At 38.7% G+C, this 15,806-nt stretch overlaps 1 protein-coding gene across 3 annotated transcripts in view; it reads left to right on the top strand.

Moving 5' to 3' along the window:
* Window positions 1-15,806, top strand: part of grb14 (growth factor receptor-bound protein 14) — an 85,956-nt gene that overhangs the window by 18,758 nt on the left and 51,392 nt on the right. Inside the window, exons 1-3 of one of the 3 annotated variants that reach the window (XM_081368343.1) lie at window positions 797-819; window positions 940-1,145; window positions 8,590-8,716. In XM_081368343.1, coding sequence (XP_081224469.1) covers window positions 967-1,145; window positions 8,590-8,716 — 306 coding nt within the window. In that variant the 5' untranslated portion in view covers window positions 797-819; window positions 940-966. The other 2 variants (XM_081368342.1, XM_081368341.1) reach the window with 2 other exon arrangements.

The following is a 15,806-nucleotide window of genomic DNA, read 5'->3' as shown; positions in this document are numbered from 1 at the left end:
CTTGTCGGCGAGAAGCGAATTTGAGTCCCGGTTCGCTGACCTTTTCCTGACCCGACCTCTTTTCTCCACCACTTTGCTTCCTGTCTACATACTGTGCTATCGTAATAAAAGGCAAAAAAAAAAAAAAAAAAAATTCCTGAAAGTGGGTTTTTGCAGCAATGCCATAGAAGAAAAAATGTGGTTCCTCAAGAACCGTTCAGCAGTTCTTAACAAAAAATAAAATATCTTAGTTTGAAGGACATTTTAAAAATCTAAAGAAACTTTTATGCATTGAAAAGGTTCTATGGATGTCAGATGTTCTTCATGGAACCATAGATGCCTATAAAGAACCTTCATTTTTAAGAGCAAAGTTTTTAGTGCACACTAAAGTGTGAAAGTGGGATCTAGTGCTCTTGTTATCAGTACAGGTCTCTTTATAAGTCCCAGTCCGTGAGTGATACACACAAACACAGAGGTCAACCTCCCCGTTGGCTTCAGGCCAGAAGAGAAGAGAGCGGAGCGAAGTCCATTACAAAGGAACAGTAGGTTTTACTGTCTGGCCGAACTCCAGCTCTCATTACAGAGCTTCGTCGCATACCTATAACCAAGAAACCTTTTGTCTGTCCGAGCAGGTCTGCAAAGAAAAAACTGAAATCCAGAAGAGAGAGGCCTGCTTGTGTGTGTGTGTGTGTGTGTGTGTGTGTGTGCGTGCACAAGAGCGAGCCGAGCTCATTCAGGAGTCACAGAGTTAAAAATAACTTTATTGCGGATCATGTTTTGGAAGGAGGGATCTACTTCCCAGGCTAGGACGGCCTGCCATGCAGGGGCAGCACAGGCTGAGTGTGTGTGCATGCGTTTGTGCATGTGCGTGTGTGTTTTTGTGGCAGCGGCAGGAGCACGCTGACTTCACACACACACAAACGCCTATCCTGATGGTGTCTGTCCTGTCTTGTGCTCCAGATGAGCTGCTGGATGTAACCTGGCTCCATGAGTGCTATGAATGACTCCCTGGATGAGACACACACCTCTGGCAGCCTCGGGGAGAAAGCGGCCATATTTCGGGGAGCGAGAGGCAGTGGGAACGTCGTCGGGCCAGCCTTCATCCCATTGCGCTCGCCCTTGCAGCCGCCCAATGCTGCGGTCTCCACGCTCTTCAAGGGGAATAGGTAGGACACGCACTTTCTATTGCAACTGCATGCAAACGTCCGTGAAAGTGTGCACGCTGCAAAAGGTGATTTTCTTATTTTTGGTCTTCTTTTCCATTACAAATCCTGACACGTATACTTGAGATGCAAATTGACTATTAGGTCTTGTTAAAAAAAAATAAAAAATTATTATGCTTGAAACAAAAAAAAATATCTGCCAGATGGGGTCATAATAACAAACTTAATTCAAAGGGAAATCATGATTATTCTTCTGACTCCATTGTCAGATATTTTCTCTTGTTTTAAGCATATGTCATTGTGCATCTCAAGTAAATGTATCTTGATTTAAGAGTGTTTAGATGTTTGCGCATGCATGTGTACACTGTATGATAAGCAACTTCAGGACGCTAGGTTCCCCACGTCGATACCGTACCTCGTTTCCTACTGGTTAATCGTTAACCGGACGGGGAATAGAGCTGCCTTTGTGCTCTCTGCAAGGCCTACGTGAGAACCACCGAGACTTTGTACCTGTAAACAGATGTTCTCATCAACGGCACAGACACTGGAATCAAATCAAGCACCTGCTACTTTCCAGCTCGAGTCGGAGGCCACTTTACCGTACGTCGGGTCTCCTGCGTGTTTGTGATACGGTTGCTCTGAGGTCATGACGGTGCAGCTCTCGAAAGAGGACTCTGAGGTGTTTATTTGTGTCGTAACCAACAAACAACTGAGCTCAAATGATGTAGACACACAAACAACTGAATTAAACACACCCCGTTTCCTTAGGTGACCATGTTTTTATATTCAGATATCCTCGTCCCTTTTGAACCCGAACCCAAAAAATACCATACCCAAAGATACCGTCGAAGAAGTCTTTGGACTAGAAGCATAATTAAGCTGTCATTGGAAATGAGACCCTTGGCAGTTTGTTATGATCAACCTAAAAATGATAATATCTAATGCCTGGTTCAGATTACAGGATTTTAGCCCGATTTTGGCACAATCCGTGTCATTGACGTAGGGTGTCGTGGGGATTCGTAAACGACAACGGCCGTCGGGACGCAAGATTCGATCGTTTCATCTCGTATAGTGGGCCCTATTTTAACGATCTGAAACGCAAGTGTCAAAGCGCAAAGCGCAAGTAACTTTGTGGGCGGGTCTCGGCGCTGTTGCTATTTTCCCGGCGGGATAAATGGCTCTTGCGCCCGGCCCAAATCTAAAATGGGTTGGTCTGAAGTAGCTTCATTACTTACAGGTGTGGTTTGGGCGTAACGTGAAATAAACCAATCAGAGCGTCATCTCACATTCCCTTTAAGAGCAGGTGCGCTTGTTCTAAAGCGGATTCCTATTATAACGGCGGATTTGCCAGGCGCGCGCCAGGAGCGGTTCACAGCCGAGGAGAGCAACGCTCTCGTCAGGGACATTGGGGATGGAGAAACCCACCCAAATTAACTTTGGTTAAAAAGGCGTATGATAATTTGGGTAAATGTGTAAGCTAGATGTATGCTTTTATAATAAATTGTCTATCTATCTATCTATCTATCTATCTATCTATCTATCTATCTATCTATCTATCTATCTATCTATCTATCTATCTATCTATCTATCTATCTATCTATCTATCTATCTATCTATCTATCTATCTATCGTAATAATGTATGATTTGCAAAAATGAGAACTGCTGCTTCTGTGTAGATGAGAGAATCAAAGTGTATGCGCGTTGTGCACACGCTACATTGATTATGGCCAAGCATGCGCCCTTAAAATAGCATATGAATAACATGCGCAACGCGCCACTGACTTTAAACAATTTTTTCCTGGTTAGTGGCGCAATTGTTTTCTAAACCTGCAAAATAGCATGAAAGAACGTTTGCGCCGGAACACGCCTCCTCTTTGCGCTGAACCGCCCAGGGAGCGCAAGTTCATTCCCTAGTTTAGCGACGTGCTTCTGTGGAGGGAAAAGTGCGCTTTGCGCAGGTGCAAAATAGGAATGATACATGCGTCGGTGTACAAAGTCAATTGCGCTGGGTGCAAGATAGGGCCCATTGTGTCATAGTGGGCGACAACCGACATGACGTCTGCGATGCTTCACGACATCACGATAAAAAGACTAGCGTGTTTAATTTTTTTCCCGGTCCTCCTTGATGGGTTTCATCAAGAGTTAGTGAGTGAGTGAGTGAATGAGTTTTTTTTTAGAAAAAAAAAATCTGGAAATATTATTATGACAAAAAATATGCCCTTATTGCAGTGTAGGAACCCAATGCATCTAAAGCCACGAGTCTGATCATGTTATATTTCAAATCTGAGAATGATATTTTTAAAAGAGTTTTATGAAATATATTTTTTAAGACCATGGCATGGGACTATTCAGAGAAGACTCTAAACTGCTAACTGATGTTTACTCACAGAAATGAAAATGCTGTCATCATTTACTCGTTTCAGACCTGATGACTTTCTTTTATTCTGTGTAACACAAAAGAAGACCATTTTAAACATGTATCTGAAACTGGACATTTTTAAGTGCAATGTCAGGACAATTGACTGTTTACCTGGGACACACCTTGTGAAACCGGGACTGTCCTAAGTAAACCCTGCCACATACGCATATACACACACTCAGCCTTTTTCACTGGATGACTTCTGCAGATTTCAATGCTGGGGTTTGATTTTCACAAATGTTTCTCTCTTTTTCTCTTTCTACTCTTTCCAATTTGCACTCTAGTTACATTTTTGTGGTGATTCCCTTTGAAGTTGTTTTTGCTTAGTTAAGATTTTTGTTGATTTAATGTGTGTGTGTGTGTGTGTGTGTGTGTGTGTGTGTGTGTGTGTGTGTGTGTGTGTGTGTGCGTGTGTGTGTGTGTGTGTGTGTGTGTGTGTGTGTGTGTGTGTGTGTGTGTGTGTGTGTGTGTGTTAATTATTTATACATTTAAAAGTCTCTTCTGTCACATGATCCTTCATAAAACATTCTAATATGCTGATTTTCTGATCGAGAACAGTCCGTATTATTATTATCAATGTTGAAAACAGATCAGCTGTTTCATATTTTTTGTATTTATTTGAAATAGACATATAACATTATAAATGAATTGAATGTGGCCTTGCTGAATAAAAGTAGTGAATTATTTTTAAAAAATCTTACTGACTCGAAATGTAAAGAATTTTAATACTTTTAATACGTTCATCAAGAATGCATTAAATTGATCAAAATTGACAGTAAAGATTTATAAAGTTACAAAATATTTCTATTTTGAATGTATATGCTGTTCTGTTGAACTTTCTATTCATCAAAGGTTTCCACAAAAATGTTAAGCAGCACAGCGGTTTTGAACGTTGATAATAATAATAATAAAAAAATTGAAGTAAAAATCTGAATATTAGCATGATTTCTAAAGGATCATGTGACACTGAAGACTGGAGTAATGATGCTGAAAATTCAGCTTAGATCACAGGAATAAATTACATTTTAATCTATATGAATTTATGGATATTTCTATTTGAAAGCTTCAGCGAATAAAAGCAGTCTCTCTCTCTCTCTCTCTCTCTCTCTCTCTCTCTCTCTCTCTCTCTCTCTCTCTCTCTCTCTCTCTCTCTCTCTCTCTCTCTCTCTCTCTCTCTCCAGTATCCATTCCTCCTCTTTGTTGGGCGTTCCAGCTGAAATAGATCAAAAACACACACACACACACACAGGCCAAATGAGTTTGTAGCCACTACAATAGCAAGTTACTGTTTATACACATTGCATTATGTTCATTGTATCAAAAGAAAAATTTGAATAATGCAAAGTCTATTTTAGCACTACAAAACTGATGCATTAAAAATTACTGCAAAACAATGACGTAAAAAAATGCAATCCACTAAATACTACACTAATGCATTCATTCATTTGTTTCCACATTATGTTAATGAAAATGCGATGTCAGGATGAAAATAATCCAAAAATCTCTTAATGCTCCTGCAAACAAGCTTCATTTTCTTTAAGCAAACACTATTTATTTAGTGTGGCGAAATATGACCCGTTCATGTTCTCGACGTGTTTCGTAAGATTTACCCATCAACAGAACTCTCCAAACGGATTATAAATAAGCACATGATCATAATGCAAAGTCTATTTTAGCACTGTAAAACTGTCATGCATTAAAAAATTACTGCAAAACAATAATGTTCATATTTAATTTAGCATATATAAAAGGCAGTACAAGAAATACTACAAGAATGTGTTCAAACTTTATCATTTAAATAATTAAGAATTATTTGTTTCCACATTATATTAATGAAAATGCCTTAATTGTCCTACAAACAAGCTTAATTTTCATTAAGAAAACACTATTTATTTAGTATGGCGAAATATGGCCCGTACATGTTCTCGAAAGTCTATTTTAGCACTGTAAAACTGTGATGCATTAAAAAATACTGCAAAACAATAATGTTCAGATTTAATTCAGCATATAAAAGGCAGTACAAGAAATACTACAATAATGAATTCAAACTTTATCATTTGAATAATTAAGAATTATTTGTTTCCACATTATATTAATGAAAATGCTCCAAAACCTCTTAATGGTCCTACAAACAAGCTTCATTTTCTTTAAGCAAACACTATTTATTTCAATATAGGCATCGAAATATGACCCGTGCATGTTCTCGACGTGTTCTGTGAGATTTACCCATCAACAGAACTCTCTAAACGGATTATAAATAAGCACATGATCACGCAGCTTCAGACTGCCTCTCCTCGCTTTACACCGGCCCTCGGGGGACCGTTCAGGTACAGCCGATGAAGTCATCTCTGCCCGGGACTTCAGTCATCATATGACCTCAACCGCTGCCTCACACACAGCTGCTGTCTGCTGCGCTGAGAATGCAGGACGTCTGCTTTATGAAATGTCGTCCGCGTCTCACATGCATTAAGTGCTATTTTGATGCCGCTAGCTTTCCCTGAGGAGGTAAATTTGAGTTTTGCAGATGTACTTTGTGATATCACCCAGGGTTATTATCATTAACTGAAGCTAAAACCATATAACTCTTCTTCATTAGTTAAAATAAAAAAAATATATAAACAGCTAGTTGCCAAGGCTAGTTGCCTGTTAGCTTTAGCTGTTTGCCCCTGTTGTAGGGCTGCACGATTATGACAAAAATCATAATTGTCGATTATTCCCTTGAAATTGTAATTGCGATTACATTGAATGATGTTTTGAATAGCTTTATGCCACTGTCTGAAGCCACTTCATGCTATATTGTTATATTAAAATAAACCAACTGAAAACACTCTTCCTGAAAAACTTTTTTTTACTTTTCTATAGCATTAAGCCTCAACTGTCACATATATATATATATATATTTCAAGAAACCAAACCAAAGTAAATATATGCATGGTATTATAATGTTATATTAAAACTAAAAACTTAAAAACAATGGGGGGAAAAACCCTTAAGATAAGCTGTAGAAAGAAAAACACCACATTTTAAGCACACAGAATAATGTAAGTGAACTTTTTTTTTGTAATTGTGCTTTTAAATGATTACATAATTGTGGCATCTGTAATTGTAATCGCGATTACAAATTTGATTAATTTTAAAGCTCTACCCTGTTGGTATATAGAAACCATAACTACATCATTATGAGGCCAAAAAGCAATATGCATTATCCATCTTGTTTCTGAGCAAACGATGAGCGCCGCCATGATGGATTCTTTCTTTCGTTTGTATGCTGTCCTGTTCCGATCTCCATAGGAACCCATTGTTAAAACGGGGTAATAAGAAGGACTGCGTTTATTAAACAGAAACTTTTTGAACTTTACTAAAAATGAAACTGAGCGCATGTAAGCTGTGCTGTTGTTGGCTGCCCCAACAACTGAAATAAACAAGCAATTCCTGGAAAATGCGTGTTTCGTGCACCAGCAAATATAAAAAGAATGTCCTTATACGGCACCATATGCCTTGCATTGAAAGCCAAAGACAAGAGAAAACATGCATTTTTTTTTTCTTTTTTTTTGCAGCTCTTAAAATTCTCCCCATAAAAGGTATGTGTGCACTTTTATCATTTAAGGACAAAACACCCCGAATTTCACCCAATCTGGAGCTGTATGTAGGAAATTTAAGGTTACATTATCAGCTCGGAAAATGCACTAATGTGACTAGAAACACCGGAGACCGGAAATGTAAAGGATAATTCCACTATGAGGGCAAGAAATTCCAAGTTCAGGAAAAAGGTTGATATTAAAGATTTTTCAGCCTTGATAGAGATAAATAGATTTTTGGGTGTTTGTTACTTCTGCAAGGAGTTACATGACATTTTCAGAGATAATTGGCTCAAAAATGTGCCTCAACCATCCTTTTCAACTATCTGAATAAAATTATTGACGTATTTTTGTAGGCCAAAACCTGGAAAGGAGTTAGCATTTTAGCACTGCCGGTTCCACTGTCCTGAAGTCAATGGGTTTTTAAAATTGTGTGGTGTGTGGTGAAAACAAGCTCAAGATAATTTCATGTTTTTATTCTACAACATATACAATACCCATTTGTGATCTTTTTTTTTTTTTAAAGCTTTTACTTTACTTTTATGGATGCTAACACTTGGCTAGGTTGTCAGTGACATTAAACATCATCGTGCCGAACTAGTTTATACTCTTGCAATGTATTCTAACTTTCAGGGAAATGTTTTTTAAATAAAAACTGAAAGAGTTGTCGAAGCTTAATGGTTGACTTTGAAGTCATGTGATTGTGGTGTAGTTCATTTATAGCCTACGTTTAGCTTTTTACTTCTGGCAATTGTTTTTTGGCTTCAAAATTCATAAAAGTTGCTAGCCTGGGTTTCCCCATGCTGCCTTGCACGCAGCGCGATTTTACTCCCGCTGCTAGGCAGCATGGACACCATGGACCAGATTTTCCCCTCAAAAAGGGAACCAATCACAGAACGGGGAGGGAGCAGCAAGATGATGACGACGTCTATGCGACACACCGAAGCAGTTTGTTTATATCTATGGATCCAACATGGCATCAGACGCGAAGTTACCTTTCAATGCAGCCTTAGATAGTGTTCTAAGTAGTTTAGAATGCAAATTTATTTTGACTTCTTCCCCATCGAATTTCTGTCGCTCTACATACAGTATGTCATCTGGTATAATTGAAACGATTGGCTATGAGCTACGTACAGGCGCATTTGATAGACATTCGTAGCGCCCAATAAACGGCTCTGGGCATTCGTAAACCACGCCTCAAATACGAGAAAATGAACATGTGGTCCCCAGACCACGTCTCAATGAGAAGAGGTCTGACGTTAGCCAGGCTAAAAAGTTGCATTCATTTTTGAAGATTATCATGATGAACAAAACGTATGAGGATCATAAACTTTTTTTGGTCACAAAGCTTATAATATGGAAATCCTATTGGGTTTTTGTCGTGGGAATCAGGGTCATGCCATTGTTTGATTCATGTCTCTTATCACTGGTTTCTCATTCTCTCCTCAGGAAAGGTAGAGAGGTGGATGATACACAAATGGGACCCGTCCCAAATCCCTTCCCAGAGTTGCTGCCATCCACTGTCTCTCTAGTGTCTGAGTGTCTGTTACCCTGGACCAAAACCAGTGCGACTCAGGTGAGGCATACATGATTTTCTCAAGCCACTACTGTTCAGAAGAGCTGTCTCGCTGTCTACGCCCTACATAGGGAGCATTATGGGATTGGCTTCTCTTTGGGGAATAGATAGAATTTGGCCAAAGGAAGTTTTCTTAGTAGGTGGCCTGCCTTTTGAAACAGCTTTTGTGTCTTAAAATGCTGCCTACATAGAAATCTCACTCGATTTTGGAACAGAGCCATAGCGTATAATTTCAGGAAGCATTTATATTTGAATGTATGCATTTGCATTGGTTGATAAATGATTGGTTAAGCGATTGATTGGTGGACTGACTGACTGATTATTTGGTTTAAAATTCCTGGAGCCAAAAGAAACTTTAGTCACCTTCTCATTTCATGTTTGTTCCACTGTCTTAGTTTAGTAATACAGTATAGTGAGACTGAAATGCTGCACACAAACACATGCAGATGAGGCTGATAAACAGGCAGAATGTGAAAACCTCCCCAGAGCGCTAATGACGCAAGCAAGGAACAGAGCGATGTTAAACCAGTTTAGCAGGAATGGAAATGAACTGGGACGGGGGGAATGAAATCGCTGTGTCAGCGTTCTGAATCTATCCATTTTTGGATTTAGTTTCTAATCCAGTACTACAACAAGGGAAAAGCATGGCATATGGCAATATAGATATTTTTAACAGAACTTATAATTAGAAAAGGAATGTACATCGAAACAGACTTTGATTTTTCAGCTTTCAGCTTTTCAGAGAAAGTTGTACCTCAAAGTTTAAAATAGTTTTTAAAAGCTTGGAAGTTTAAAGGTTATGATTTTATACAGATGGATGGATGGACGGACGGATGGACAGATAGACAGACAGACAGACAGACAGACGATGTATGGATAAATAAATTCGTTTTCTGAACATATTTGCCAAATCACTTTATTTTTCATTTGCTACACCTTAGTTGTTAGCAGAGCACCCGTACCTGATTATCATCGGCTCTGTTTGTTTGTGACCCTACACTAATTTTCACTGACCTTGGTAGATTGCGTTGGTCATAATGGAAATTAGCTGCTGCGTCTGTGTTCTTTAAGGCCTGGGACACACTCGAAGATTCATAAGGACAGCGAGACCACACACCTGTCGATTGTTGTAACTTATTTACAGTGAGACAAGATCTCACGGAAACTCGCGAGATCAAATGTAACTTGTGATTGTGATGGGTGATCTTCTTTCTGAATACTCCACTTTTGTGGCATGTATGTTTGCGGCTGCCAAGTTTCATCCGGTCGGTGAAGCTTGCTCGCTCTCATTGACTGTCGCGGGAATCACATCAGAGGCAGCCCAATCAGGAGTCGGGATCGTGAAAGAGATTTGGGCTCCGAATAAGTAAAATAATCAAATTTACACCACACAATTGAGAATTTTTTGGAGAAAAAGTTGTTTGTGAGAAGCCTTGAATCGGGTGGTGCAAATCTGGCTTAAAATCCTCAAGTGTGTGGCCAGCCTAATTTCCACTCCCATCTGCACTTTTATGGGATTGCAGTCTCATACTAATTTGCCCTGTTTAGTAAGTCTTGTTCTTGTTCTTGCTTTAAAAGTGTTTACTAAATGTCTACTAAAAAGATGTTTGGTTGGAATGATAGTTGCTAATTTCAGAAAAAAAAATTGAAATATCTCTGTTAATACCTCATAAGTTTTTATCACTAACTGCGAAGAGCTTTTGTTTTCTGTATGAGAAGATGAAAGCTGAGAACCGTTGATATCTTGTTATGCTGATGTGTTTTACGAGTTTGTTATCAGTCGTATATGAGATGCATCCTCAGATCCGATTTGCTCCTAAACTTGTGCAACAACTGAACCTGGCCAATGCAATCTGCTTACAATGCTGATTTGGGAAAACCAAGACCCTTGTGGATCTTGTTATATGACAAATATATGTTATGGACAGCCATCCGGAACAGCTTTGACCTGCAGAAAAATCGGCAAATTACAGCATATTGAAATGTGCCGTCATAATGTGGCTTTGCAGTTGGCCATTATGGGGGCCTTCATTACATTTGAGGCTGGCAGTAATGATCCCTCTCGTATTATATCTGAGGCTAGCAATTACAGACACAGTATATTGGTGAAAAGGAGGGAAAACCAGAGGGGGGTGGGGTGGAAGTGTCACGAAAACTTTTTGCTGTGCTAGTTTGCAGAGGATAGACGATGACTCAGACTGTGTCTGCCCTAAAAGACGGTCCTGGGCTGGGCAGCAACACAAGTAGAGTGCAACAGCTGGGTTCCAGAAGTCAAAACTCCATTCATTTTCTACATAAGGAAAACAAATCAACATTAACTTAAAAGTCTTTAAAGACAGACCTCGCTATGCTGTCAAATTCTCATACTAAAATATTTGTATATATGTATATGCATATTTTGCTATAAACTTAAAATATTGTTTCCACAGATATAGCTAATCGTCAACTTTAAACCAATAGTTTAATATTTTTTCATCATTTTGAATTTCTATTGCACTGCTTCATCCAATTGTAGTTCTTTCCTTCATTAAAGCCATTAAGTTCACAGTCTTGTGCCCTTTGTCTTTTTATCTGATTTTAAAATTATTTTGCTTCAAATCAAAGTTTGTAAAGTTGTGATTGACCTTGTAGCTTGTTGGTTTGGTTCATGGCTTGTAACTCTTTAGCAAAGAATCCCTTTGGGAGAAATGAATGGACAAAATAGTTGTGGAACCAACGCTGCTGTAAAAGTGGGCGGGCGCTAATGCACTATATTATCTTCAGACTTGTGCGTGTGTGTGACAGACAGGCTTGCTCACTCTGCAGGCTGAAATTACAGACCTTCGATCGCAGAGCTGGCCAATATGTGGTGACATTAGGTTGCCGGTTCAGGTTTAATGCGACTGTTTTCATAATAGTGCAATTCACAGATAGGTTTGTTCTCTAGCACAGTGGTTCCCAACGTTTTTAGCCTTCAGTGCCACCACAACCCATCAATAAGTCTCAAGTACCCCTTCATCGACACTAAACCAAGAAAATTTTTATGTTTTAAATCCAACATTTGATGGAAAACCAACATTAAAAAAAAAAAAATACATGAAATTACACTATAACCAGTAGATGGTAGCAGAGAAGCACTTATTGGTTCATATTAGCCATTTACACTCCTTAATATAGTTTTTTTTTCACACATTTTGCTTTTGAATTTGTATTTAGACATTATAAGCCACACAATAAATGTTATCAAAGTTTAGCACTCTTTTATACTATGTAAGTATTCATTAAAGTCTCTTGAAAAACAATAGCTTTTCTTCAAATTGCGAATGAATTACACAAAAAGCGAGCAATGAGCGATCCCTTTATAATCACTGAAGCTGTCAGTCAGTTCAGCGCAACCTCAGTGATTTCAGCACACTTGCGGAAACTCACGTTTTAATCAATGAATTTAACGAAAGTGCAATAAATCTCTAATTTACAATCCCTCTATGTTTTGATTGTTAGGTTAGTAACTTTAACTGGTACTAAACAGAAACTCATTCAGCGTTTTGAGCGATAGTGGGCGAATTTTCCCAACCGGTCACTTAATCACCTCTGATTGGCCATTACTTTCAACAGACATGCTTGTAATTGGCTACAATACTCAACGCTGCAAAATCAGGCTGTAAATGGACACGTTTGCAGCGACTAATGCGCCAGGCTGAGGTGATACTGAGGCGATTGACTGCGTTCCTGCCATGCCTATTCTGCCTATACGGAACAAACCAAGCAAAATGGGAATCACTGCTCTTGCACATCATCTAAAGAGCTTGATTGTGCGAACTCTTCTTTTTTGGCATTGAAGTGTCCTTACAAGAGACAATCCAGGTCTTGTTACCTGATCCACCGCATTAGCCGCTGATTGCAATTCTCCAGTGCATGGCTTGCTATTGTTTGAGTGCGCTGATGGGATTATGTGGGATTTGTGTTTGGATGATTTAGGGGAGGGGGGATACTTCAGCTTCAGCTGTGAAGCTTCGGTGGCCTCCTGAGGTCTTGTTGGTGCGGTTGACCCTTTGCTAAACCCTGCCTTTAAAACATTACTGACCAATCGTACCTGCATTATTACTTTTATCAATTCTTCTAAGTTTTTATTCTTTTTTTAAATCATTAAAAAAAGGAGGATCATTGTGTTTCAGTATTTTAACCCTATAAATCCTACTGTTTAATATTTGATATGTAATTTCTAAATTATCAACATGATCAAAACTGCTGAAAAACCTGTTGCACACAATCTACTACATGCCTTCTGTCGTCTGATTGATAGTTCATACTATATTTTTAGCAACTTCAGCCAGGTACTTTATTGTACTTTTATTGCATGCCTTTTTCCGTGAAATCTTTATTGATTATTATGGAGTAAATGCAAGAATGACTTTAATATTGTTTGTAATGTTTCAAGATGAACACTTACTGGACCGAATCAGCTTTCGTTTTGCTTATCCATACAACATTTTCAGAAAATTCAAATGTGAGTATTGAATATGATCATCAGGCTTTTAAGGAATGTTTATTTGTTCATCTCTCAGTCGTCATTGTATTGCATTACATTATATGTTTTGCCCCCCACAATAAAAACTACAGAGCTTTGTTCATAAAACTAAGCATTTAAGTATCATTTTACTGATTATTGGTCTGACAACTGATTATACTGACAATTGATATTTACTGTATATGCATTTTATTTAAGTAATCTGTTATACTATTATGAAGATCTCATTGATTTACATCAGAATTGCATCTAACTTTTTTTGTAACTGCACCAAATTGCATATTTGGCTCAGTTTGGGCCTCTGAATAAAATTTGAATATTTTCAATAAATATTTGATAAATATCAAATAATATTTGAATAAAAAGGTGTTTTTTGATCAATCAGTTTGGGCCTCTGAATAAAATTGAGGTGTTTTTTCCTCCTTGAGTATGAGCTCCATATTCTCATAAAGCCTGATGTATCAAATTCACTTTATAATTCACAAATCACTTTATAAGCACATTACTGAATTAATTCCTATGCGACGGTCTGAAAAGCTTAGTAACCAAAGGGGCGGGGCTTAGCGAAGGGTCAGGTCCTGTACAGGTCTGTGTCCCGGGGTCATTTGATTGGCAGGTCTTTTGAGACGTTGCTCCATACGGGACAAAAGGAGAATGTTAGTGTGCACAGCTGTTTGTCTGACAGCACGTCTGAGTCACACGGTCAGCATGCAGAAAGCGATGACATCATTGCCCTGCCCTGCCCCCAGACACTGCCCTGAGACTCTGATGAATAGATGTGGAGAGCTTGAGTAAAGTGTTGAATCATTGTCCCAGCCGCCCCCTTCACCCCAGCGCTAATGATTCCCTCTTGTCTGTGTTAGAGTATTGGTTTTTTAGATTTCAAGAAATGTGGGAGATTTGTTGCATGTGAAGCGTCAGTCATCTGATTTGTTTGTAAATTCAATTCATCTGATGTTCTTTGTTAAAGACTCTTGCTCTACCCATAGAAAAAAAAATCACATATCTCTTTAATATCTCATTTGTTTCTCCTACACACCAGTGAGAGAGACTTTTGTTTAAGCATCCTGTGTCTCAGATGTTTCTCCCGAGGAATAAGACCGTGGGAATCTCACACGTGTCTCGTTTAGAGTTTCAGAAGAGATCTCAAAATGTCTCAAACTGTGGTCAGATTTGCCAAAGAAGAAGCAATAAACGTTCCTCTAGGTGGGCATGATGCACGTGGCTGTCACTGGCATCAAGAGGGCAGCATTTTACCGATATCAAACCCGCAAGGCCTTCGCTTCAGAACACATGGTTTGTTGCCACTTTGCAAGAAAAGCATCTCACCACAAAAGTTCTAGATTAATTGCACTGATGTAAAACGGAGCCTCGTCCCATGCTTTTTATATTAGCAGCTGAGCCCAGAGGCCCTGGCCATTGGCACGGCTTTGTTTTACGTGGTCTTTAAAAGCTATTTCAGTCGTGAGAAAGCAATTCTGTGCTTGCAGTGTCATGGTACATTTACATGACAAAGGCTCATAGAGTTGGAAGTGCTGTCTCAGAGCCCTCTTCTCGTCTTCGGCATCGCTAACCTCTCCCAGGCACCAGCCCTGATCCGTTTTCACACTCGAGTTGACCCATATGCAGTGAAACTGTTTTATACCCCACAGTGAATGTTCCATGAGAGGGATCTGGACAATGATAGTCTTCAACTGCATGATGGTTTTCTGTGTCAAAACACAGAGAACTTTTTGAAAAGACCCTGCGAATAGAAAAGCAAAAAAAAAAATACTCGCCCTTTTTTTCCTTTAAGTATATGCTTTTTTTATTCAGCATTATATTCTTTATGTTGTTTCAACCCCCTTATTGTTTTCTTGGCTCTTTAAAACACAAAATGAGTGCACTGGAGATCACAATTCTCCCAGCTTTTGACTTATTTTTCTAGTTGGACAAGATCAGTTTAATGAGTTGTCAACTACTGTGATCGAATACACAAATTAATCATTCAGTGCAAATTTTGAACATGTTCAACATGATGATATTGTATTGGGTCTTATTCTTTACTTCAAAATAATGACAAACTATATTTTTATGGAATGTAGAGTAAAAATGTAAAATGTAAAAAATACTTTGTTACTGTCCACCATTGTATGTCACATGACTGATAACAGGTTTAATTATATGTGACCACAATATTGACATTGAAGAGTGATATCTGAGGAGAAAATTGACTACGGGTATAGTACTTTTATGGTGCTTTTTTTGTCCGTTCTTGAGTTTAAAGTGCCCCTATTTTGCTATTTTCCCCTATATTTTCCCCTATTATATTACTTTTCATGCAGTGTGTAATGAAGCTGTCTGTGAATGTAAAAGGTCTGCAAAGTTTTAAAGATCAAAGTGCACGACAAATAAAGTTATTGTCTCCTAAAAGAAACAATTCTAGTAATTCCCACCTCACTTCTTGTTACAAACTAACATAACAATATAACTAATTTGCATAATGCCAGCCTGTGGTCTTCATTGGCTGCTTGTGAACAACGTCTACTTTGCCCCGCCCTCAAACACTGTAGTTGAAAGAGTTTGGTTTGTGTTGACGAAGTG

Source organism: Scardinius erythrophthalmus (assembly GCF_964197995.2).
Source record: "Scardinius erythrophthalmus genome assembly, chromosome: 6".
Lineage (NCBI taxonomy): Eukaryota > Metazoa > Chordata > Actinopteri > Cypriniformes > Leuciscidae > Scardinius > Scardinius erythrophthalmus.
This window is presented reverse-complemented; position numbering and strand designations above follow the sequence as displayed.